At 41.5% G+C, this 26,382-nt stretch overlaps 1 protein-coding gene and 1 pseudogene across 1 annotated transcript; both read left to right on the forward strand.

Annotated features, from left to right (window-relative positions):
- Positions 1–2,723: 2,723 nt before the first annotated feature.
- On the forward strand, positions 2,724–3,629 carry LOC118932716 (vomeronasal type-1 receptor 2-like). The gene has a single exon (XM_036926423.2). The coding sequence runs from the start codon at positions 2,724–2,726 to the stop codon at positions 3,627–3,629; it is 906 nt and encodes a 301-aa protein (XP_036782318.2).
- Positions 3,630–7,817: 4,188 nt separating this feature from the next.
- On the forward strand, positions 7,818–8,721 carry LOC118932683 (vomeronasal type-1 receptor 4-like; annotated as a pseudogene).
- Positions 8,722–26,382: the final 17,661 nt, after the last annotated feature.

The raw sequence follows: 26,382 nt of genomic DNA on the forward strand, positions 1-26,382 counted from the left end.
CACAGTATGTGCCACCTCAACATGACCACCTCCCTGCCCTGGGGACCCTTATCCATGAGGAAGGCGGCTGGGCCACATGGAGATGGGAAGGGAGCACCTGCCTTTTTGAGGAGTCAGGGGCCTGGCAGGGGGCCCTTGGGTGTGCAGAATCAGGGCTGAGAGTCACCTCTGATACCACAGAGAATGCGACCATCCACCCCAGAGATAAATGAACTGCTCCGGCCACTACAGTAAAGAGAGTCTGAGAAATGACAATTCCTAGGAGTCTGTCCAGCAGGGGCTAATTGGGGGAAGGTACAGAGGCAGCGCTGGGGCCGTCAGGGTGGGTAAGGATGCTCAGCAAACAGGACACCCAGGCTCACACACCGTGGATGGTATTACTTTGAGGAAACATCCCTAAGATTAAGAGTAAGAAATGTAAATATTCTACTTTAACTCATTCTTCCCTTCCAACACCCTCCCTTCTCTGTGTAGACCCATCTCTGACCCACGGCATCTTCCTGCCTCCAAAGGGCTTCCTGCACTGTCCTGCACGGCAGGCCTAGGGCACCAAACCCCGTTTAACTTTGAGCCTTTACTTCTCTTTCACTTCTGATGGATAATGTCACAGGGCCCAGGGACCATGTCGGTGGGATTTTTGTCTCAACACTAATATTTTACTGCACTCCCTCTGCTCACATGTGTCTGTGAGAAACTTGGTGAAGTCTTTCTTTGCTCTTCTGTAGGAAAGGTGTTTTTTTTCTCTTACATTTTAAAGAAATGTTGTAATCCAAGATGTCCCACACGTTCCAATGTTATGTGTGGGGGGAGTTGAGGGGGTTTTGTTTCATGCTGGTTTCTGTTTTCTTTGCATTTCTCCTGCTTGGTGTCTGCCAAGCGTCCCCCTGCTGGGCTGCGGTGCTGACATCACTGGGGGAATCCTCTGTCACTGTGCATTTATGTATCTCTGCTGTTCCTTCTCTGCCAATCCAGTTATGCAGAGTTACCCCTCAGGTGGTCGTCCCACAGTCCAGGGATATTCTGACCTGTGTTTTCTCTCACCTCTTCTGTTTGCTTTCCAGTTTGGGAGTTTCTATCAATGCGTCCTCACACTCAACTGTTCGTGCCTCAGCCATCTTCAGTCTACGCACAGGCCCCTCAAGGGCACTGTGGTTTCTATTACAGCATGTGGGTTTTTTTGTCTCCATTATTTTGTCTTGGTTGTTAGCCTTCCCTTCCTCTGTTCTGTTATCTAGTCCTTCTCACATGCTGTCTGTTTCACCCATCAGAGCTCATAGCATATCAATCACAGTTGCTTTAAACATTGGTCTGATAATCTGACTTTCATCCACTTCTGGACCTAATGCATTCTCTGTCTTCCAAGTCATTGTTGCTGTGCCTTGTAGTCTGCCTTGTCACTGTTACTCATGGTGTCTGTGATGTGAAGGGTCGAGGTACTGCTGTAATCATCCTTTTGGGTGAGTGGGATGTGTTAGGGAAAAGTACCACCTGCACTGCTAGAATGAGGCCTCAGTGACAGGGGAGCATGTGCCCCCAGGCTGTGAACTGCACAGGCACCTCTCAGCTTTGTCCCCTGTAGGCACGACAGGATGGCTATGGGGGCTGGGCTTGGGTATCCCCTTCCCCAGGGCAGTGGGCTCTGATAACACCCCAGTGGGTTAGGCCCCAGGCAGGAGTGTCCTGGGGGCATGAGTTATTGAGAAGAACTCAGTGATCTCCTATTTTTTAACAGTGGTTTTACACCACCTGTGCCAAAAGTACACGGGGAATGTCTCTAATATTTACTGAGCGAACTGGTGTAGCTCCTGGAAGTGAAACTCACAAAACTGAGGTGGCCCCTCATTACTTGGTGTGCCTGGGAAATCTGGGTATCAGCCTTTTCACACTGAGCCCCCAGCCCTTTGTGGATTACAGGGTGGGCTTCCCTACCCCCAACACAGCTCCGGTGGTTCTCTTCTCTCAGGGTCTCTGATCCAGGAAGACTTGATGGTCACTATTCACTTCCCCACCTCCCAGCACCAAGGCAGTCATGTCCCCCGGGGTCCTCAACTCTCTTACGGATTCAAGAATTTTCAGATTTTTTGCTGTGAAACTATTGTTAGAATGGAGAGTTGACTTCTAAGCACATCATACGAAATGCCAGAAATTAGAAACTGCTACCAATTTTGTGACTTCTTTTGTATCTTACTTTGAGCCTTTACTTCTCCTTCACTTTTGATGGGTAATTTCTCAAATAATTCTATGGATTATTGCTCTAAAGTGTATAAGAAAATTAGTTTGATAACATTACAATCTTAGCAATGTTTCTGAACTCTCCACTTCATGTAGGTGAGCCATCCATATAATAGGCAGGTGACCAGGGTCTGTCAGGGGAGCAGCACGTGCCCTTGTCCCTTGGGGCACAGTCACAGTCGGGACAGGCTATGAGCACCTATTGGACAGCAGTATGTGGAACACCACAGACAGTTCCTCATTTCAAGGACTGTACATTCTGGACAGGCAGAACAGAAAGTGAAATAAATACAAAATGATAATGTTGTGAATAGTAACAGGCATCAGGTGTATGTCCTCCAGGTAAAGCCATCTCTACAGAGGATGAAGTGTCTCCCTTTGCAGGAGAAGAAAGGGAATGGATCCTTTCCAATGCTGGTTACATAAGAAGGCTGCTGACGTTACCGCCAGCACAGCCCCCTTTGTCTCCAGGCCTCCCTGAAGCCCTCTCCATGCCTTTTCAGAAACATGTCCTAAGAGCCACAGGGGAAGTGGCTCTGAAAACCACCTTTCTGGTACAGATTGGATTTGGGACACTGGCCAATGTCACCCTCTTCTTCTACAGTGTCTCCCCAGTCTTGTGTGGCTACAAGCAGAGACCCATACACATGGTTCTCACCCACATGGCGTTGGCCAATCTCTTGGTTCTTCTCTCCTCTGGGATTCCCCACATAATGGCCGCTTTTCTTTTGACCAACCCCCTGTCCAGTCTTGGGTGTAAAGCTGTATATTATACACACAGTGTGGCTTGCAGTTCCAACCTGTGCTGCACGTGTGTCCTGAGCACCTACCAGTTCTTCACACTCATCCCTGGGAGAGTGGAGTGGATGATGCTCAGGAAAACCCCCAAGGTCACTGGTCCTTCTTCCTGTGTCTGCTGGGTGTTTGCTGCCTTAACAAATATCTATACTCCTGTGAATGTCACTGCTGCACAGAACACAGGAAATTATACTGACATGCAAGGCAGGTGGTTCTGCTCATCCTCGAGTCCCAGGGCAGGTGGTGTTATCTTGTGGTCTTGTCCAGATGCCGTGTTTATTGGCCTCATGGTCTGGGCCAGCGGCTCCATGGTGGGCCTCCTTCGCAGACATCACCAGAGGGTGCAGCATATTCACACCCCCAGGGGCCCCCACAGCTGCCCCCCAGAGACCAGAGCCGCTGACACCATCCTGATGCTGGTGGTCACCTTCGTCATCTTCTACATGATGAATTTCATTTTTATTGTTTACATCACTTTGTTTCTAGATCTTCAGCTGTGGTTGATACAGACATGTAACATTTTGGCTTTATGTTTCCCCACTGTCAGCCCCTTCCTGCTGATCCTTAGGGATCCTAGAACTCCCAGGTTTTGCTCTTAAATTGTTAGAAATCATTCTTGAAATTTTAAATACATACATGTCAGCTTCTGTACCATCCCTGATATTACACTTAATAAACATTTACCACATAACTATTCTTATCATTTGTTCTTGTTTTTGAATGTGCAGAGTATCATATTCATGACTTAACCATTTCTAAGTGCTCATCATTGGCATGACATACGTTCACAATGTCTGTGACTATCACCACTGTGTGTACCCAGGAATTTTCATCATCCTCAAGCAACTTCAGACCCATTAAAGAATGCATCCCATTTGTCTTTGCTCTCAGCTATCCCTCTGCTCATTTGTCTCTCTTGCATGTGCCTGTTGTAGGTACTTCATATAAGCAGAGTCATACAGTATTTGTCCTTCTGTGTCTGCATTATCTCAGTAAGCAAAATGTTTTCAATGCACTCCAGTTTATAGCACACATGAAACTTTGTTCATTTTATGATTGAAACCAGTTTCATTTTATCTACCTATAAATTGTTTTCTTTACATGTTCATCTCTGCATGAATACTTGGGTGGTTTCCACCATTAGACTATTGAAAATAACACCATTTGAACACTGGTGTAGAATTATTGGTAAGTCACTGTTTTGAATTCTTCAGGACACATACCTAGGAGTGAAATTAATATGTCATAACATACTTCTATGTGTATTGTTTTGGGAAATCACCAAACTTTTTGTGAAGTTCCTACATCATTTGAGATTCCCACTAGCAATGTATAAAGGTGCCAGTTTCTTCACACTCTTTCCAAACTTATTTTCCATGTTGGATTATAACCAATCAACCAGGTGTGCAGTAGTTTACACTTGTGGTTTTCATTTGTATTTCCCCAATGTCTAATGATGTTGAGTGCATTTCTGTACACTTATGGGCAATTTGTATATTTTTGGAGAAATGGCTATTCATGCTCATTGCTCATTTTTATATAGGGGTGCTGTTGCTCATTTATTGTTTTATTTTTTAATTTACTACAAATATTGATCCCTGTCAGTATAAGATTCACAAATTCTTTCTCCATTCTGTAGTTTGTCATTAAGTTGAGGCCCTTGAGGGCAGTCCTTTAGGCACAGTGACTCTGTCACAGCGGGTGGGGCAGACTGAGCCAGCCAGTACAGGGAATCTGGGTATCAGATTCCCATGGTACCATTGTTGACACTATTTTGTTCATGCCCTCAAACCTTTACTAGTCACCGTACACTGCTTTCAGTCAATCATGTTTCCCTATGCTTAGCTGTGTGGCTGGAGTGAAAGCTTTGATCAGTCGGAACATCCGGAAGGAGCACAGCAGCCATTCTGCAGCAGGACTCCCCCACTGTTCTCCGCTTCCTGTTGAACTCATTGAGTTAACTGCTGCAGGTGCTCCCCCTGTAAATACATCATCTCTGTGTCTTTTAACAGATTCATCATTGTTCCTAGTTATACTCATCATTCTCCAGGAGAAAATAGGTGAAATGAGATCTCCTTCTGGTAAATGATTCTTCAGGGAAGATAAGGCTGTTCCCAAAGTGTGTGTGGAGTGATGATACTACAGTCTACAGGGTTGTGTGCAGAAATTATCCATTAAAATTTGTATCCTACTCTAACATTCTCAAAATATTGCAAATAATAACAGGAAGTAATGATTCCAAATTCATTTTGAAGCCAGTATTATTGGAATAACTTAAACTAACCAAGACACTACACAAGAGAAAATTAAAGGCCAATATCCATAGGAATGTACACCCAGAAAATATCAAGAAAAATATTAGCAAACTAAATTCAGAAACACACTAAAAGGATCATTGCACACAGCCAAGTACGATTTATATAAGGGATTCAAGGATGACCCAAAATCTGCAAATCCATGAATGTCATATACCTCATTAACAGAAGAATGGATGAATACCACATGTTCATCTCAACGGATGCAGAAAAAGAATTTGATAAAATTCAACATTCACCCATAAAGCTGTCACCAAAGAGGGTATAAAGGAAATGCAGCTCAGCATACTAAGGCCCACACATGACAAACTCACCACTCACAGCGCAGTCAGTGGTGAGAAGCTGAGCCACACCAGGATGCCCACTCCCACCACTGTCACTCAACATGATCCTGGAAATCCTAGCCACAGCACTCCGACAAAAAAAGAAATAAAATACATGCTAATTGGTATGGAGGAGGTAAAATTGTCACCATTTGCAGATGACATACTACAATTAGAAAAAACTCCACCAAAAAACTTAATTGAATTCACTTAAGATACATTTTAAAGAATTCTTTTAATCTACAATATCCCACACCTTCTAATGTTATGTGGGAGGGGGAGTTGAGGGGGTTTTGCTCCATTTTGTTTTCTGTTTTCTTTGCATTTCTCCTGCTTGGTGTCTGCCGAGCGTCCCCCTGCTGGGCTGTGGTGCTCACATCCCTGGGGGAATCCTCTGTTGCTGTGCGTTTATGTATCTCTGCTGTTCCTTCTCTGCCAATCCAATTATGCAGAGTTACCCCTCGGGTGATCATCCCACAGTCCAGATGTATTCCGACCTGTGTTTTCTCTCATCTCTTCTGTTTGCTTTCCAGTTTGGGACTTTCTATCTATGCATCCTCATGCTCAACGGTATGTGCCTCAGCCATCTTCAGTATATGCACGGTCCGCTCAAGGGCACTGTTGTTCCTCTTATAGTGTTTTGTTTTCTCCATCATTTTGTCTTGGTTGTTAGCTTCTGTTTCTCTGCTCATGTTGTCCAGCCCTTCTCGTGTGCTGTCTTATTCACCCATTAGAGCTCATGGCATATAAGTTACAAGTGCTTTAAACATTGGTCTGATAATCCAACTTCCCTCCACATCTGCACCTAATGCTATCTCCGTGTTTCAAGTCATTGTTGCTGTGCCTTTTAGTATGCTCTGGCATTGTACTCATGTTAGACGTGATGTGGATGGGCAAGGAAATTCTCTAATAGTCCTTTTGGAGTAGTGGGAGGTGTAGGGAGAACGTACCACCTGCACTGCTAGGATGAGGCCTCAGTGAGTGGGGAGCGTGTGGCTCTGTGCTGTGAACTGCACAGGAACCTCTCAGCCTTGTCATCCATGGGAGGCAGGACAGGATGGCTACAGGGGCTGGGATTAATTATCCCCATCCTCAGGGCAGTGGGCTCTGATAACACCCCAGCACATTAGAACCCAGGTTGGAATGTCCTGGGGGCATGAATTATTGAGAAGAACTCAGTGTTCTCCTGTTTTTCAAAACAATCTTTCACCTCCTATGCCATAAGCACAAGGGGGAACTTCTCTGATATTTACTAATGGACCTGGTCCAGCTCCTGGAGGTGAAAATTACAAAACTGAGGTTGCCCTCATTACTTGGTCTCCCTGGAGAATCTTGGACTCAGCCTTTGCACACTGAGGCCCCAGCCTTTTGTGGATGACAGGGTGGGCTTCTCTACCCCCACCACAGCTCTGGTGTGGTCTCCTCTCAGGGTCTCCAATCCAGGAAGCCTGATGACCACTATTCACTTCCCCTCTCTCATGTCACCAAGGCAGTGATGGCTCCAGAGTCCTCAATTCTCTTATGGATTCAAAAATTCTCAGATTTTTGGTTGTTAAACTATTGATAGAATGTTGTGGTGACTTCTAAGCACATTACACAAAAAGCCAGAAAACAGATACTGCTACTGATTTTGTAAACTTATTTTGTATCTGCTCACTCTATGGATTATGGTAGTAAAGGGTGTAATGAAGTTAGTTTGATAATGTTACAATCTCAATAATATTTTTGAACTCTCCATTTCATGGTTGTAGATGAGTCATCTGTACAATAGGCAGGGTGACCAGGGTCTGTCAGGGGAGCAGCACGTGCCCTTGTCCCTTGATGCACAGTCACACTCAGGACAGGCTATGAGCACGTATTGGACAGCAGTATGTGGAACACAACAGATGGTTCCTCATTTCCAGGACTGTACATTCTGGACAGGCAGACAACAAAGTGAATAGAAATAAACACAAAATAATAATGTAAATAGTAACAGGCAACAGGTGTATGTTCTCCAAGTAAAGCCACCTCTACAGAGGACGAAGTATCTCCCTTTGCAGGAGAAGAAAGGGAAAGGATCCTTTCCAATGCGGGTTATGTAAGAAGGCTGCTGACGTTACCACCAGCATAGGCACCTTTGTCTCCAGGCCTCTCTGCAGCCCTCTCCATGCCTTTTCAGAAACATCTCCTACAAACGACAGGGGAAGTGGCTCTAAGAACTGCCTTTCTGTTACAGAATGGGGTTGGGACGCTAGCCAATGTCACCCTCTTCTTCCTTAATGTCTCCACAGTCTTGCGTGGCCAGAAGCATAGACCCACACATGTGATTCTCAGCCACATGGCCTCAGCCAATATCTTAATTCTTCTCACCTCTGGATTCCCCACATGATGGCCGCTTTTCTTTTGAGCAACCCCCTGTCCAGTCTTGGTGTAAAGTTGTATATTATACACAGAGAGTGGCTTGCAGCTCTGCACTATGCTCCACCTATGTCCTGAGCACCTACCAGTTCTTCACACTCATCCCTGGGAGAGTTGAAGGGATGACACTCAGGAGAGCGCCCAAGGTCACTGGTCCTTCTTGATGTGTCTGCTGGGTGTTTGCTGCCTTAACAAATATCTGTACTCCTGTGAATGTCACTGGTGCACAGATCATGGAAAATGTTATTGACATGCAAGGCAGGTGGTTCTGCTCATCCTCGAGTCCCAGGCAGGCATTGGCATCTTGTGGTCTTATTCAGATGCCGTGTTTATTGGCCTCATGGTCTCGGCCAGCAGTTCCATGGTGGGTCTCCTATGCAGGCATCACAAGACAGTGCAGCGTATTCACACACTGAAAGAACCCCACAACTGCCCCCCCAGAGACCAGAGCCGCCCACACCATCCTGATGCTGGTGGTCACCTTCATCACCTTCTACATGATGAATTTGATTTTTATTGTTTACATCACTGTCTTTTTAGATGTTCAGCTCTGGTTGATACAGACATGTACTATTTTGGCTTTGTGTTTCTCCACTGTCAGCCCCTTCCTGCTGATCCTTAGGGATCCTAGAACTCCCAGGTTTTACTCTTAAATTGTTAGAAATCATTCTTGAAATATTAAATACCTACTTCTCAGCTCATGTACAATCCATATTACTTAATAACCATTTACCACTTAACCATTTTTATAATTCGTTTGTGTTTTTGACTGTGCAGAATATCATATTCATGACATCCGTTTCTAAGTGCTCATCATTGGCATGAAATACATTCATAAATTCTGTGACCATCACCACTGCGTGTACTCAGGACTTTTCATCATCCCCAACCAACTTCGGGCCCATTAAATAATAAATCCCATTTGTCTTTGCTCTCAGCTATCCCTCTGCTCTTTTACCTCTCTTGCATGTGCCTGACCTGGTACTTCATACAAGCAGAGTCATACAGTATTTGTCCTTCTGGGTCCCCATTATCTCAGTAAGCAAAATGTTTTCAATATCATTACAGTTTGTAGCACAGATGAAACTTTGATTCATTTTTATGGTTGCAACTGGTTCCATTTTGTCTGTATATATGACATTTTCTTTACCCATTCATCCGTGCATGAACACTTGGGTTATTTCCACCTTTAAACTATTGAAAATAACACCATGTTGAACACTGATGTAGAAGTATTTGGCAAGTCACTGCTTTGAATCCTTCAGGAGACAGACCTAGGAGTGAAATTTCTATGTCACAACGCACTTCTATCCATAGCATTTTGAGAAATCACCAAACTGTTTTTGCAAAGTTCCTGCATCATTTCAGATTCCCACCAGCAATGCACAAAGGTGCCAGATTTTCCACATTCTTTCTAAAACTTACTTTCTATGTTGGGTTACAGTCAATCAAGCAAGTATGAAGTAGGATATACCTGTGGTTTTCATTTGCATTTCCCCAGTGTCTAATGACATTGAACATATTTCTGTACACATGCTGGCAATTTGTATATTTTTGGAGAAATGGCTATTCATGTCCATTGCTCAATTTTATATTGGTGTGCTGTTCTTCATTTATGTTTTTCTTTTGAAATATACTCTAAATACTGATCCCTGTAAGTATAGGATTCACAAATTTTTTTCTCCATTCTGTAGTTTATGATTAAATTGACGTCTTTTGAGGTTAGTCCTTCAGGCATGGAGACTCTGTCACAGTGGATGGGGCAGACTGAGCCAGCCAGTAAAGGGAACCTGAGTGGATTTCAGATTCCCACAGTATCATTGTTAATACTATTTTGTTCATGCCCTCAAACCTTTATTATTTACAGTACATTGCTTTCAGTCAATGTTTACCTACGTTTAGCTGTGTGGCTGGAGTGAAAGCTTTGATCACTTGGAAAATCCGGAAGGCAGCACAGCAGTCATTCTGCAGCATGACTTCTTGCACTATTCTCCATTTCCTTTTGAACTCATTGAGTTAACTGCTGCAGGGTTCTCCCCTGTAAATACATCACCTCTGTATCTTTTCATGGAGTTATCACTGTTCCTAGTTATAATCATCATTCTCCAGAAGAAGGAAATACATGGAGAAAATAGGTGAAACGAGATCTCCTTGTGGTAAATGGTTGTTCAGAGAGACAAGAGTGTTCCCAAAGTGTGTGTGGAGTTATGATACTACTGTCTACAGGATTGTGTGCAGATATCATCCATTACAATTTGTGTCTTACCCTAACATTCTCAAAATATTGCAAATAGTAACAGGAAGGAATGATTCCACATTCATTTTGAGACCAGTATTATTGCAATACCTTAATCTAACCAAGACACTACAAAAAAGAGAATTAAAGACCAATATCCACAGGAATATACACCCAGAAAATATCAAGAAAAATATTAGCAAATAAAATTCAAAAAGACACTAGAAGGCCGGGGGCGGAGCCAACATGGCGGCGTGAGTAGGACAGTGGGAATCTCCTCCCAAAAACATATATACTTTTGAAAATACAACAAACACAACAAGCCCTAAAAGAGAGACCAGAAGACGCAGGACAGTGGCCAGACTGCAGCTACACCAGCGAGAACCCAGCGACTGGTGAAAGGGGTGAGATACAAGCCCCGGCCCTGCGGGACCCGAGCGCCCCTCCCCCCAGCTCCCGGCGGGAGAACAATAGGCAGAGCGGGAGGGAGACGGAGCCCAGGACTGCCGAACACCCAGCCCCAGCCATCCGGGCCAGAGCGCAGACACAGTACGTGCCCAGGGGGCCCTGGATACTGGGAGAACAGGGAGTAAGACCTCTGAGCGGGTGCTGAAGCTGATGCACCTGTGACAAAGAAAAGCGGGGGCTTTTTGAAAGTCTTAAAGGGACAGGGACTTAACAGCTTGACGGAAACAACACAGGTCATAGTCCAGCAGCTGGAAATTACAGGGAAAACCGGGCGCACTAACCCCCTGGGCAACAGCTCTGAGACCCCTCACGGAGGCAAACAGTCAAGCAGCCCCCCCATCCATCACCCCACCGGGAGCTGCGAAAGCAGAGAAGCAGCCTGAGACAAATTCCGCCCACAGAAAGGGAAATTCCTCCCTTCCGGCAGGGCAAGACACAAAGACCCACTCTACACGCAATTACCCAACACAAGCCACTAGGGGTCGCAGTTGTCCCAGTAAAGAAAGGCCAGTAGCTAGTGAAAATTTTGGCCCTCCCAGCTGACAGTCAATAGCACCTGTCAACATGAAAAGGCAAAAAAATATGATCCAGACAAGACTAACCCAGACAGCTTCAGCATCTGCTACATCTTCCCCTGAGAAGGAATCTGGGGAGATAGATTTAGCCAGTCTACCTGAAAAAGAATTCAAAACAAAAGTCATAAACATGCTGATGGACTTGCAGAGAAATATGCAAGAACTAAGGAAGGAGAATACAGAAATAAAACAACCTCTGGAAGGACTTCAAAACAGAATGGACGAGATGCAAGAGACCATTAATGGACTAGAAAACAGAGAACAGGAACACAGAGAAGCTGACGCAGAGAGAGATAAAAGGATCTCCAGGAATGAAAGAATTCTAAGAGAGCTGAGTGACCAATAGAAAAGGAACAATATAAGAATTATAGGTATATCAGAAGAAGTAGAGAGAGAAAAAGGGATAGAAAATGTCTTTGAAGAAATAATTGCCGAAAACTTCCCCAAACTAGGGGAAGAAATGGCCTCTCAGACCACAGAGGTACACAGAACTCCCATGACAAGGGATCCAAGGAGGGCAACACCAAGACACATAATAATTAAAATGGCAAAGATCAAAGACAAGGACAAAGTATTAAAGGCAGCCAGAGAGAAAAAAAGGTTACCTACAAAGGAAAACCCATCAGGCTATCATCAGACTTCTCAACAGAAACCTTACAGGCCAGAAGAGAATGGCATGATATACTTAATGCAATGAAACAGAAGGGCCTCGAACCAAGGATACTGTATCCAGCACAATTATCATTTAAATATGAAGGAGGGATTAAACAATTCCCAGACAAGCAAAAGTTGAGGGAATTTGCCTCCCACAAACCACCTCTACAAGGCATCCTACAGGGACTGCTCTAGATGGGAGCACTCCTAAAAAGAGCACAGAACAAAACACCCAACATATGAAGAAGGGAGGAGGAGGAATAAGAAGGGAGAGAAATAAAGAATCATCAGACCATGTTTATAATAGCTCAACAAGTGAGTTAAGTTAGACAGTAAGATAGTAAAGAAGCTAACCCTAAACCTTTGGTAACCACAAACTTAAAGCCTGCAATGGCAATAAATTCATACCTTTCAATAATCACCCTAAATGTAAATGGACTGAATGCACCAATCAAAAGACACAGAGTAGTAGAATGGATAAAAAAGCAAGATCCATCCATATGCTGCTTACAAGAGACTCACCTCAAACCCAAAGACACACACAGACTTAAAGTCAAGGGATGGAAAAAGATATTTCAAGCAAACAACAGAGAGAAGAAAGCAGGTGTTGCAATTCTGGTATCAGACAAAACAGACTTCAAAATAAAGAAAGTAACAGAAAACAAAGAAGGACATTACATAATGATAAAGGGCTCAGTCCATCAAGAGGATATAACCATTATAAATATATATGCACCCAATACAGGAGCACCAACATACCTGAAACAAATATTAACAGAACTAAAGGGGGATATAGACTGCAATGCATTCATTCTAGGAGACTTCAACACACCAATCACCCCAAAGGATAGATCCACCGGGCAGAAAATAAGTAAGGACACGGAAGCACTGAACAACACACTAGAACAGATGGACCTAATAGACATCTACAGAACTCTACACCCAAAGGCAGCGGGATACACATTCTTCTCAAGTGCACATGGAACATTCTCCAGAATAGACCACATACTAGGCCACAAAAAGAGCCTCAGTAAATTCCAAAAGATTGAAATCGTACCAACCAACTTTTCAGACCACAAAGGCATAAAACTAGAAATAAACTGTTCAAAGAAAGCAAAAAGACGCACAAACACATGGAGGCTAAACAACACGCTCCTAAATAATCAATGGATCAATGACCAAATCAAAATGGAGATCCAGCAATATATGGAAACAAATGACAACAACAACACTAAGCCCCAACTTCTGTGGGACACAGCAAAAGCAGTCTTAAGAGGAAAGTATATAGCAATCCAAGCATATTTAAAAAAGGAAGAAAAAGCCCAAATGAACGGTCTAATGTCACAATTATGAAAATTGGAAAAAGAAGAACAAATGAGGCCTAAGGTCAGCAGAAGGAGGGACATAATAAAGATCAGAGAAGAAATAAATAAAATTGAGAAGAATAAAACAATAGCAAAAATCAATGAAACCAAGAGCTGGTTTTTCGAGAAAATAAACAAAATAGATAAGCGTCTAGCCAGACTTATTAAGAGGAAAAGAGAGTCAACACAAACCAACAGTATCAGAAATGAGAAAGGAAAAATCACGACGGACCCCGCAGAAATACAAAGAATTATTAGAGACTACTATGAAAACCTATATGCTAACAAGCTGGGAAACCTAGGAGAAATGGACAACTTCCTAGAAAAATACAACCTTCCAAGACTGACCCAAAAAGAAACAGAAAATCTAAACAGACCAATTACCAGCAACGAAATTGAAGAGGTAATCAAAAAACTACCAAAGAACAAAACCCCCAGGCCAGATGGATTTACCTCGGAATTTTATCAGACATACAGGGAAGACATAATACCCATTCTCCTTAAAGTTTTCCAAAAAATAGAAGAGGAGGGGATACTCCCAAACTCATTCTATGAAGCTAACATCACCCTAACACCAAAACCAGGCAAAGACACCACCAAAAAAGAAAACTACAGACCAATATCCCTGATGAACGTAGATGCAAAAATACTCAACAAAATATTAGCAAACCGAATTCAAAAATACATCAAAAGGATCATACACCATGCCCAAGTGGGATTCATCCCAGGGATGCAAGGATGGTACAACATTCGAAAGTCCATCAACATCATCCACCACATCAACAAAAAGAAAGACAAAACCACGTGATCATCTCCATAGATGCTGAAAAAGCATTTGACAAAGTTCAACATCCATTCATGATAAAAACTCTCAGCAAAATGGGAATACAGGGCAAGTACCTCAACATAATAAAGGCCATCTATGAAAAACCCACAGACAACATTATATTGAACAGCGAGAAGCTGAAAGCATTTCCTCTGAGATCAGGAACTAGACAGGGATGCTCACTCTCCCCACTGTTAACATAGTATTGGAGGTCCTAGCCACGGCAATCAGAGAAAACAAAAAAATACAAGGAATCCAGATTGGTAAAGAAGAAGTAAAACTGTCACTATTTACAGATGACATGATACTGTACATAAAAAACCCTAAAGACTCCACCCCAGAACTACTAGAACTGATATCGGAATACAGCAAAGTTGCAGGATACAAAATCAACACACAGAAATCTGTGGCTTTCCTATATACTAACAATGAACCAACAGAGAGAGAAATCAGGAAAACAACTCCATTCACAATTGCATCAAAAAAAAATAAAATACCTAGGAATAAACCTAACCAAAGAAGTGAAAGACTTATACTCTGAAAACTACAAGTCACTCTTAAGAGAAATTAAAGGGGACACTAACAGATGGAAACTCATCCCATGCTCATGGCTAGGAAGAATTAATATCGTCAAAATGGCCATCCTGCCCAAAGCAATATACAGATTTGATGCAATCCCTATGAAACTACCAGCAACATTCTTCAATGAACTGGAACAAATAATTCAAAAATTCATATGGAAACACCAAAGACCCCGAATAGCCAAAGCAATCCTGAGAAAGAAGAATAAAGTAGGGGGGATCTCACTCCCCAACTTCAAGCTCTACTATAAAGCCATAGTAATCAAGACAATTTGGTACTGGCACAAGAGCAGAGCCACAGACCAATGGAACAGACTAGAGAATCCAGACATTAACCCAGACATATATGGTCAATTAATATTTGATAAAGGAGCCATGGACATACAATGGCGAAATGACAGTCTCTTCAACAGGTGGTGCTGGCAAAACTGGACAGCTACATGTAGGAGAATGAAACTGGACCATTGTCTAACCCCATATACAAAAGTAAACTCAAAATGGATCAAAGACCTGAATGTAAGCCATGAAACCATTAAACTCCTGGAAGAAAACATAGGCGAAAACCTCTTAGACATAAACATGAGTGACCTCTTCTTGAACATATCTCCCCGGGCAAGGAAAACAACAGCAAAAATGAGTAAGTGGGACTATATTAAGCTGAAAAGCTTCTGTACAGCAAAAGACACCATCAATAGAACAAGAAGGATCCCTACAGTATGGGAGAATATATTTGAAAATGACACAACCGATAAAGGCTTGACGTCCAGAATATATAAGGAGCTCTCACGCCTCAACAAACAAAAAACAAATAACCCAATTAAAAAATGGGCAGAGGAACTGAACAGACAGTTCTCCAAAAAAGAAATACAGATGGCCAACAGACACATGAAAAGATGCTCCACATCACTAATTATCAGAGAAATGCAAATTAAAACTACAATGAGGTATCACCTCACACCAGTAAGGATGGCTGCCATCCAAAAGACAAACAACAACAAATGTTGGCGAGGCTGTGGAGAAAGGGGAACCCTCCTACACTGCTGGTGGGAATGTAAGTTAGTTCAACCATTGTGGAAAGCAGTATGGAGGTACATCAAAATGCTCAAAACAGACTTACCATTTGACCCAGGAATTGCACTCCTAGGAATTTACCCTAAGAATGCAGCAATCAAGTTTGAGAAAGACAGATGCACCCCTATGTTTATTGCAGCACTATTTACAATAGCCAAGAATTGGAAGCAACCTAAATGTCCATCAATAGATGAATGGATAAAGAAGATGTGGTACATATACACAATGGAATACTACTCAGCTATAAGAAAAGGGCAAATCCAATCATTTGCAGCAACATGGATGGATCTGGAGGGTATTATGCTCAGTGAAACAAGCCAAGCGGAGAAAGAGAAATACCAAATGATTTCACTTATCTGTGGAATATAAGAACAAAGGAAAAACTGAAGGAACAAAACAGCAGCAGAATCACAGAACTCAAGAATGGACTAACAGGTACCAAAGGGAAAGGGACTGGGGAGGATGGGTGGGTAGGGAGGGATAAGGGGGGGAGAAGTAGGGGGGTATTAAGATTAACATGCATGGTGGGGTAGGAGAAAAGGGAGGGCTGTACAACACAGAGAAGGCAAGTAGTGATTCTACAACATTTTGCTATGCTGATGGACACTGACTGTAAAGGGGTTTATAGGGGAGACCTGGTATAGGGGAGAGCCTAGTAAACATAATATTCGTCATGTAAGTGTAGATTAGTGATAGCAAAAAAAAAAAAAGGGCAGTTCCTGTGTGGTAACCTCCAACGAGTTCTACACAAGGGTATAAAGGGCATATAAAAGTGTAGGCAAAGGGTCTGTTTGTGTTTATACAGAGGATCAAAGCCTAATTGGGCTACCCCGAAAATGAACTAAGATATGATATGAAAAAGAACTTCCAACATCTGCACCCTCTGGAAGACTCATGCCAGAAGATGATCATCAAAAAACCCCAACAAAGATCCACGCACTGCTACAGCTGTAGATGCACTCATCCCACCAGTTCCTGGACCTGCCATGGGAATGAGGAAGGAGATATCTAAGCTGGCCTGTGCATACAGTAAAACAACAAAATTGGACTGGATCTATACTGTTGGAACTCAACCAAGAATTTGGAGAAGTGCAAATTGTAGCGCTCCAAAGTCTTACAACTACAAACTATTTATTGTTAAAAGAACATATGGCATGTGAACAGTCCCCAGGAATGGGTTGTTTTAATTTGTCTGATTTCTCTCAGACTGTTCAAGTTCATTTGGACAATATCCACCATATCATAGATAAGTTTTCACAAATGCCTAAGGTGCCTAACTGGTTTTCTTGGTTTCACTGCAGATGGCTGGTAATTACAGATATGCTTTGGTTATGTAACTATACTCCTATTATGTTAATGTGTGTGTGCAATTTAAGTAGTAGCTTAAAACCTATACATGCTGAAGTTACTCTACAAGAAGATATATCAAAGAAATAATCAATCTTCCCATGTTTTCTTCCGCCTGCTACTTCTATAGCTTTTCTTCTTCCTTCCTAATTACAACCCTTAAATAGAATTCGTGCCTCATATCAAATTTACCGAGTATCATAATTCTTCCAAGTGGTAAAGATACCTCAAGACAAATGCTGGGCATAGAAGCCACAGGGCATAAATATGCAAAGAAGTAAAAAGCTAACTTTTTCAAACAATAAGGCTTCTCTCTCACTTACCAACTTCACATTTCCCTGTATGGCCCCGGAAGATGACTGGTTAGCCAGAGACGGGTAAGATTCCTCAAGGGAGGAACAACCTAAGACAGGCACAGTCGCAGGGGGGCCATCAGGTGAGAAATTGGGGATCAACAGAGGTGAGGCTTAGAACCTCACCCCCCCGTTCTGAGAGAAATCTTCTGCATACGTGGATGTTTTATTGCCCTGGTCTAGCTTGGATTAACACATAGTCTACAGGCACACACCTGATCATCTACATGTGCTCTCTTACAACACTAAACTATGTTTTCTACCTTTATCTTGTATCTACCTACCACTTCAGCATTTTATTAAAAATAATAATAATAAAGAGAGAAATGTGGTATCCACATATAAATCAAGTATAAAAACCAAATCAGTATTCATATTTGAACTGACTGTTTATAGTTCATAATGTATGAGCAAAACCGAAAGCTTCTGTGATGACTGCCCTTGTACTGTTCACTATGTAACTTATTCATTATGTAAGAATTTGTTCTACATGTAAAAACTTGTTTGTTATGCCTCAGAAGATTGGAGACTGACAAAAATTAGGCTTGGGGTGGAATAATGATTGTGCATTGAGCATTGACTCCCCTATACAGAATTTTATTGTCGTTAACAACCATTTGATCAATAAATATGAGAGATGCCCTCACAAAAAAAAAAAAAAAAAAAAAAAAAAAGGACAGACTTCCAATGGTAAAATAAATTAGTAACCGGGATGTAATGTAGAGCATAAGGAATATAGTCAAGATATTGTAACAGCTTGGTAGGGTGATAGCTGGAACCTAGAATTATGTATATAAATGTTCTACCACTGTGTTGTACACTTGAAACTCATGTAATGTAATACTGTGTGTCAACTACCCTTCAATAAAAAATAATTATTAATAAAAAAAAAAAAAAAGAAAGCAAAAAGACGCACAAACACATGGAGGCTAAACAACACGCTCCTAAATAATCAATGGATCAATGACCAAATCAAAATGGAGATCCAGCAATATATGGAAACAAATGACAACAACAACACTAAGCCCCAACTTCTGTGGGACACAGCAAAAGCAGTCTTAAGAGGAAAGTATATAGCAATCCAAGCATATTTAAAAAAGGAAGAAAAAGCCCAAATGAACGGTCTAATGTCACAATTATGAAAATTGGAAAAAGAAGAACAAATGAGGCCTAAGGTCAGCAGAAGGAGGGACATAATAAAGATCAGAGAAGAAATAAATAAAATTGAGAAGAATAAAACAATAGCAAAAATCAATGAAACCAAGAGCTGGTTTTTCGAGAAAATAAACAAAATAGATAAGCGTCTAGCCAGACTTATTAAGAGGAAAAGAGAGTCAACACAAACCAACAGTATCAGAAATGAGAAAGGAAAAATCACGACGGACCCCGCAGAAATACAAAGAATTATTAGAGACTACTATGAAAACCTATATGCTAACAAGCTGGGAAACCTAGGAGAAATGGACAACTTCCTAGAAAAATACAACCTTCCAAGACTGACCCAAAAAGAAACAGAAAATCTAAACAGACCAATTACCAGCAACGAAATTGAAGAGGTACTCAAAAAACTACCAAAGAACAAAACCCCCAGGCCAGATGGATTTACCTCGGAATTTTATCAGACATACAGGGAAGACATAATACCCATTCTCCTTAAAGTTTTCCAAAAAATAGAAGAGGAGGGGATACTCCCAAACTCATTCTATGAAGCTAACATCACCCTAACACCAAAACCAGGCAAAGACACCACCAAAAAAGAAAACTACAGACCAATATCCCTGATGAACGTAGATGCAAAAATACTCAACAAAATATTAGCAAACCGAATTCAAAAATACATCAAAAGGATCATACACCATGCCCAAGTGGGATTCATCCCAGGGATGCAAGGATGGCACAACATTCAAAAGTCCATCAACATCATCCACCACATCAACAAAAAGAAAGACAAAACCACGTGATCATCTCCATAGATGCTGAAAAAGCATTTGACAAAGTTCAACATCCATTCATGATAAAAACTCTCAGCAAAATGGGAATACAGGGCAAGTACCTCAACATAATAAAGGCCATCTATGAAAAACCCACAGACAACATTATATTGAACAGCGAGAAGCTGAAAGCATTTCCTCTGAGATCAGGAACTAGACAGGGATGCTCACTCTCCCCACTGTTAACATAGTATTGGAGGTCCTAGCCACGGCAATCAGAGAAAACAAAAAAATACAAGGAATCCAGATTGGTAAAGAAGAAGTAAAACTGTCACTATTTACAGATGACATGATACTGTACATAAAAAACCCTAAAGACTCCACCCCAGAACTACTAGAACTGATATCAGAATACAGCAAAGTTGCAGGATACAAAATCAACACACAGAAATCTGTGGCTTTCCTATACACCAACAATGAACCAACAGAAAGAGAAATCAGGAAAACAACTCCATTCACAATTGCATCAAAAAAAATAAAATACCTAGGAATAAACCTAACCAAAGAAGTGAAAGACTTATACTCTGAAAACTACAACTCACTCTTAAAAGAAATTAAAGAGGACACTAACAGATGGAAACGCATCCCATGCTCGTGGCTAGGAAGAATTAACATCGTCAAAATGGCCATCCTGCCCAAAGCAATATACAGATTTGATGCAATCCCTATGAAACTACCAGCAACATTCTTCAATGAACTGGAACAAATAATTCAAAAATTCATATGGAAACACCAAAGACCCAGAATAGCCAAAGCAATCCTGAGAAAGAAGAAGAAAGTAGGGGGGATCTCACTCCCCAACTTCAAGCTCTACTATAAAGCCATAGTAATCAAGACAATTTGGTACTGGCACAAGAGCAGAGCCACAGACCAATGGAACAGACTAGACAATCCAGACATTAACCCAGACATATATGGTCAATTAATATTTGATAAAGGAGCCATGGACATACAATGGCGAAATGACAGTCTCTTCAACAGATGGTGCTGGCAAAACTGGACAGCTACATGTAGGAGAATGAAACTGGACCATTGTCTAACCCCATATACAAAAGTAAACTCAAAATGGATCAAAGACCTGAATGTAAGCCATGAAACCATTAAACTCCTGGAAGAAAACATAGGCGAAAACCTCTTAGACATAAACATGAGTGACCTCTTCTTGAACATATCTCCCCGGGCAAGGAAAACAACAGCAAAAATGAACAAGTGGGACGATATTAAGCTGAAAAGCTTCTGTACAGCAAAAGACACCATCAATAGAACAAAAAGGAACCCTACAGTATGGGAGAATATATTTGAAAATGACACATCCAATAAAGGCTTGACGCCCAGAATATATAAAAAGCTCACACGCCTCAACAAACAAAAACAAATAACCCAATTAAAAAATGGGCAGAGGAACTGAACAGACAGTTCTCCAAAAAAGAAATACAGATGGCCAACAGACACATGCAAAGATGCTCCACATCACTAATTATCAGAGAAATGCAAATTAAAACTACAATGAGGTATCACCTCACACCAGTAAGGATGGCTGCCATCCAAAAGACAAACAACAACAAATGTTGGCGAGGCTGTGGAGAAAGGGGAACCCTCCTACACTGCTGGTGGGAATGTAAATTAGTTCAACCATTGTGGAAAGCAGTATGGAGGTACATCAAAATGCTCAAAACAGACCTACCATTTGACCCAGGAATTGCACTCCTAGGAATTTACCCTAAGAAAGCAGCAATCAAGTTTGAGAAAGACAGATGCACCCCTATGTTTATCGCAGCACTATTTACAATAGCCAAGAATTGGAAGCAACCTAAATGTCCATCTATACATGAATGGATAAAGAAGATGTGGTACATATACACAATGGAATACTACTCAGCTATAAGAAAAGGGCAAATCCTACCATTTGCAGCAACATGGATGGATCTGGAGGGTATTATGCTCAGTGAAACAAGCCAAGCCGAGAAAGAGAAATACCAAATGATTTCACTCATCTGTGGAGTATAAGAACAAAGGAAAAACTGAAGGAACAAAACAGCAGCAGAATCACAGAACTCAAGAATGGACTAACAGGTACCAAAGGGAAAGGGACTGGGGAGGATGGGTGGGTAGGGAGGGATAAGGGTGGGGAGAAGAAGTGGGGTATTAAGCTTAGCATGCATGGGGGGGTGGGAGAAAGGGGAGGGCTGTACAACACAGAGAAGACAAGTATTGATTCTACAACATTTTGCTACGCTGATGGACAGTGACTGTAAAGGAGTATATAGGGGGGACCTGGTATAGGGGAGAGCCTAGTAAACAAAGTATTCGACATGTAAGTGTAGATTAATGATAAAAAAAAGCAGTTCCTGTGTGGTGACCTCCAATGAGTTCTACACAATGATATAAAGGGCATATAAAAGTGTAGGCAAAGGGTCTGTTTGTGTTTATACAGAGGATCAAAGCCTAATTCGGCTACCCCGAAAATGAACTAAGATACGATATGAAAAAGAACTTCCAACATCAGCACTCTCGGGAAGACTCATGACAGAAGATGATCAGCCAAAAAAAAACCCCAACAAAGATCCACGCACTGCTACAGGTGTAGATGCACTCATCCCACCAGTTCCTGGACTTCCCATGGGAATGATGAAGGAGATATCTAAGCTGGCCTGTGCATACAGTAAAACAACAAATTTGACTGGATCTATACTGTTGGAACTCAAACAAGAATTAGGAGAAGTGCAAATTGTAGCACTCCAAAATCTTACAACCACAGACTATTTACTGTTAAAAGAACATATGGGATGTGAACAGTCCCCAGGAATGGGTTGTTTTAATTTATCTGAATTCTCTCAGACTGTTCAAGTTCAGTTGGACAATATCCACCATATCATAGATAAGTTTTCACAAATGCCTAAGGTGCCTAACTGGTTTTCTTGGTTTCACTGGAGATGGCTGGTAATTACAGGTATGCTTTGGTTACATAACTGTACTCCTATTATGTTAATGTGTGCACACAATTTAATTAGTAGTTTAAAACCTATCCATGCTGAAGTTACTCTACAAGAAGATATGTCAAAGAAATAATCAATCTTCCCATGTTTTCTTCCGCCTGCTACTTCTATAGCTTTTCTTCTTCCTACCTAATTACAACCCTTAAATAGAATTCGTGCCACATGTTGAATTTACTGAGTATCATAATTCTTCCAAGTGGTAAAGATACCTCAAGACAAATGCTGGGCATAGAAGCTACAGGGCATAAATATGCAAAGAAGTAAAAAGCTAACCTTTTCAAACAATAAGGCTTCCCTCTCACTTACCAACTTCACATTTCCCTGTATGGCCCCGGAAGATGACTGGTTAGCCAGAGACGGGTAAGATTCCTCAAGGGAGGAACAACCTAAGACAGGCACAGTCGCAGGGGGGCCATCAGGTGAGAAATTGGGGATCAACAGAGGTGAGGCTTAGAACCTCACCCCTCATGTTCTGAGAGAAATCTTCTGCATACATGGATGTTTTATTGCCCTGGTCTAGCTTGGATTAACACATAGTCTACAGGCACACACCTGATCATCTACATTTGCTCTCTTACAACACTAAACTCTGTTTTCTACCTTTATCTCGTATCTACCTACCACTTCAGCATTTTATTAAAAATAATAATAAGAGAGAAATGTGGTATCCACATATAAATCAAGTATAAAAATCAAATGAATATTCATATTTGAACTGACTGTTTATAGTTCATAATGCATGAACAAAACCAAAAGCTTCTGTGATGACTGCCCTTGTAATGTTCACCATGTAACTTATTCACTATGTAAGAATTTGTACTCCATGTAAGAACTTGTTCGTTATGCATCAGAAGATTGGAGACTGACGAAAATTAGGCTTGGGGTGGATTAATGATTGTGCATTGAGCATTGACCCCCCTATACAGAATTTTATTGTTGTTAACAACCATTTGATCAATAAATATGAGAGATGCCCTCACAAAAAAAAAAAACAGAGATCAAGCAATATATGAAGCCAAAACAAAGAATTACTCAACACTGTAAAATCTGTGGGCTGCAGTGAAGGCCGTGCTCAGAGGGAAGTATATTTCAGAACACGCCTACCTCACAAAAGAAGAATAATCCCGTAAGAATTCTAAATTCACAGTTAATGAAAATAGAAAAAGAAGAACAGATGAGGCCCAAAGTCAGTAGAAGGAGGGACACAATAAAGATTAGAGCAGAAATAAATACTATCAATAAGAATAAAAGAATAGAATCAATGAATGCAGGAGCTGGTTTTTTTGAGAAAATAAACCAAAATTGATAAACCCCTAGCCAGACTTGGTAAGAAAAAAAGAGATAGTCTACACACATAAGCAGAATCAAAAATGAGAAAGGAAAATTCACTATGGACAGCACATAAATACAAGTAATTATTAGAGAATACTATGAAAAATTGTATGCAAACAAATTGGATAACCTACAAGAAATGGACAACTTTCAAGAAAAATACAACCTTCCAAGGCTGACCCAGGAAGAAACAGAAAATCTGAACACACCAATTACCAGCAATGAAATTGAATTGGTAATCAAAAAACTACCTAAGAACAAAATACCTGGACCAGATGGCTTCACTGATTAATTTTACCAAATATTTAGTGAAGACCTGATACCCATTCTCCTTAAAGTTTTCCAGAAAGTAGAGGAGGAAGGAATACATCCAGACTTATTCTAGGAGGCCAGCATCACTCTAATACCAAAACCAGGCAAAGACACACACAAAAAAAAGAAAATTACAGACCTACATCGCTGAAGAACATAGATGTAAAAACACTCAACAAAATATTAGAAAACAGAATTCAAAGAAGCATCAAAAAGATCATCCATCCTCACCAAGTAGGATTTATTTCAGGGATGCAAGGATATTACAACATTCAAAAAATGCATCAACATCATCCTCCACATCAACAAAAAGGACAAAAACCACATGATCATCTCCATAGATGCTGAAAAAGCATTTGGCAATATTCAACATCCATTCATGATAAAAACTCTCAACAAAATGGACATAGAGGGCAAGTACCTCAACATAATAAAGGCCATACACAACAAACCCATAGCTAACATCATACATAACAGCGAGAAGCTGCAAAATTTTCCTTTAAGATCGGGAAGAAGATAAGGATGCTCACTTTTCCCACTTTTATTCAATGTAGTTGTGGAGGTCCTCGCCATGGCAATCAGATAACATAAAGAAATGAAAGGCATTCAGATTGGTACAGAAGAAGTGAAAATGTCAGTGTTTGCAGATGACATCATATTGTATGTAGGAAACCCTAAAGAATCCTCCCCAAAACTACTAGAACTAATAACTGAATTCAGCAAAGTTGCAGAATACAAATTTAATATACAGAAATTTGTTGCATTCCTGTATACCAACAATGAACTAGCAGAAAGAGAAATTAAGAAAAAACATTACATTCACAACTACATCAAAAGGAGTAAAATATCTAGGATTAAACCTAACCAAGGAAGTGAAAGACTTATATCCTGAAACCTACAAGACACCCATGACAGAAATTAAAGAAGATACCAATAAATGGAAATAAATATTATTTAACACTACGTTGTACCCGTAAATTGGAAAAATATTATATCAACTATATTTCAATTTCAAAAACAGAAAATGAGTATTTTAAGGAATAAATATTAAATATAGTTGTAAAAATTATAAATAATCAAACTGTCATAAAATAACGAGAATGACACATCAAGGTAAATAATTGGTCCTTAAGGTAGATGAAAAGCATGACGACATACTCAAGCCATACCAAAAGACAAGAAAAATAATCCCTCAGTGAAAAGCGTGTTGGAAGCCCTTGGGCAGGGAGTGCTTGTCCCAGGCCTGGGGACACTGGGCTCTCAGATGAGGTGGGTGGTGGCCCAAGAGTCCCCACAGGGTACACAGAAGGGCAGGCAGCAAACTTCCCAGTTAAGTGGGAACATCCTAGGCTCAAGGGCCACGTGGTCCCTGTCACACCCACCCAATGCTGCCTTCCTGGGTGCAAGCAGTCAGATGATAGTGCGAAACCCAGTGGGAATGTGTTCCAATAAAACTTTGTTTACAAACACAAGCAGCTGGCCCCCAGGATAGGGATTTCTGACCCCTGAATTGGGGGCTTAGGTGGTGGGTCAGAGGGTTCTCTGCATCATAGTAAAGACATGTACCCCCACTGACAGCATGACTGGGGTGCGGGTGCGCGGTGGCCTGGAAGGAAGGCATGGGGGGGGATCTCGATGGAGAGAGTGGGGGTGTGCAGGAGGAAGCGTTTGTTTTAGGGGAATCCAGAGGGCAGGCGGGGCTGGCTGGCAGGGCTGTGTCTGTAGCTTGGGTGGGGGGTTCTTTGTGGGAACAGTGACAGGCAGGCGGGACTGAACGCCTGGGGGCGCACGCAGAGGGTGTGGCAGCTACGGGCACTGCCAGGCCCCAGGACAAGGTCGCATACCCAGAGTGTCTTACGCCGCATCTAGAGCAGGCGGGTGACATTCCTGAGAAACAGGTGAGCATGTGTAAGGAGATTTGTAAGGCTTGGGACTTACTTACCAAACCTCTTTTCATACAGGTTTTTTAAAAACATATTTTTATTGGAGTTGATACACAATATTATACTGGTTTCAAATATACAACGTGGTGGTTTTACTGTTTTCCACATTCTTTAGTCCTCACCACAGCTACTGAAGTTACCATCCATCAACATAAGATGTTGCAGAATCCCCGACTGTGTTCTCCATGCTACACGTTCATCCCCATGACTAATTTATATCATGACTGAGACTCTGTGCCCCTGTATCGCCTCTACCTGTGTTGCC

The sequence above is a fragment of the Manis pentadactyla genome, assembly GCF_030020395.1.
Source record: "Manis pentadactyla isolate mManPen7 chromosome 15 unlocalized genomic scaffold, mManPen7.hap1 SUPER_15_unloc_1, whole genome shotgun sequence".
Classification (NCBI taxonomy): Eukaryota; Metazoa; Chordata; class Mammalia; order Pholidota; family Manidae; genus Manis; species Manis pentadactyla.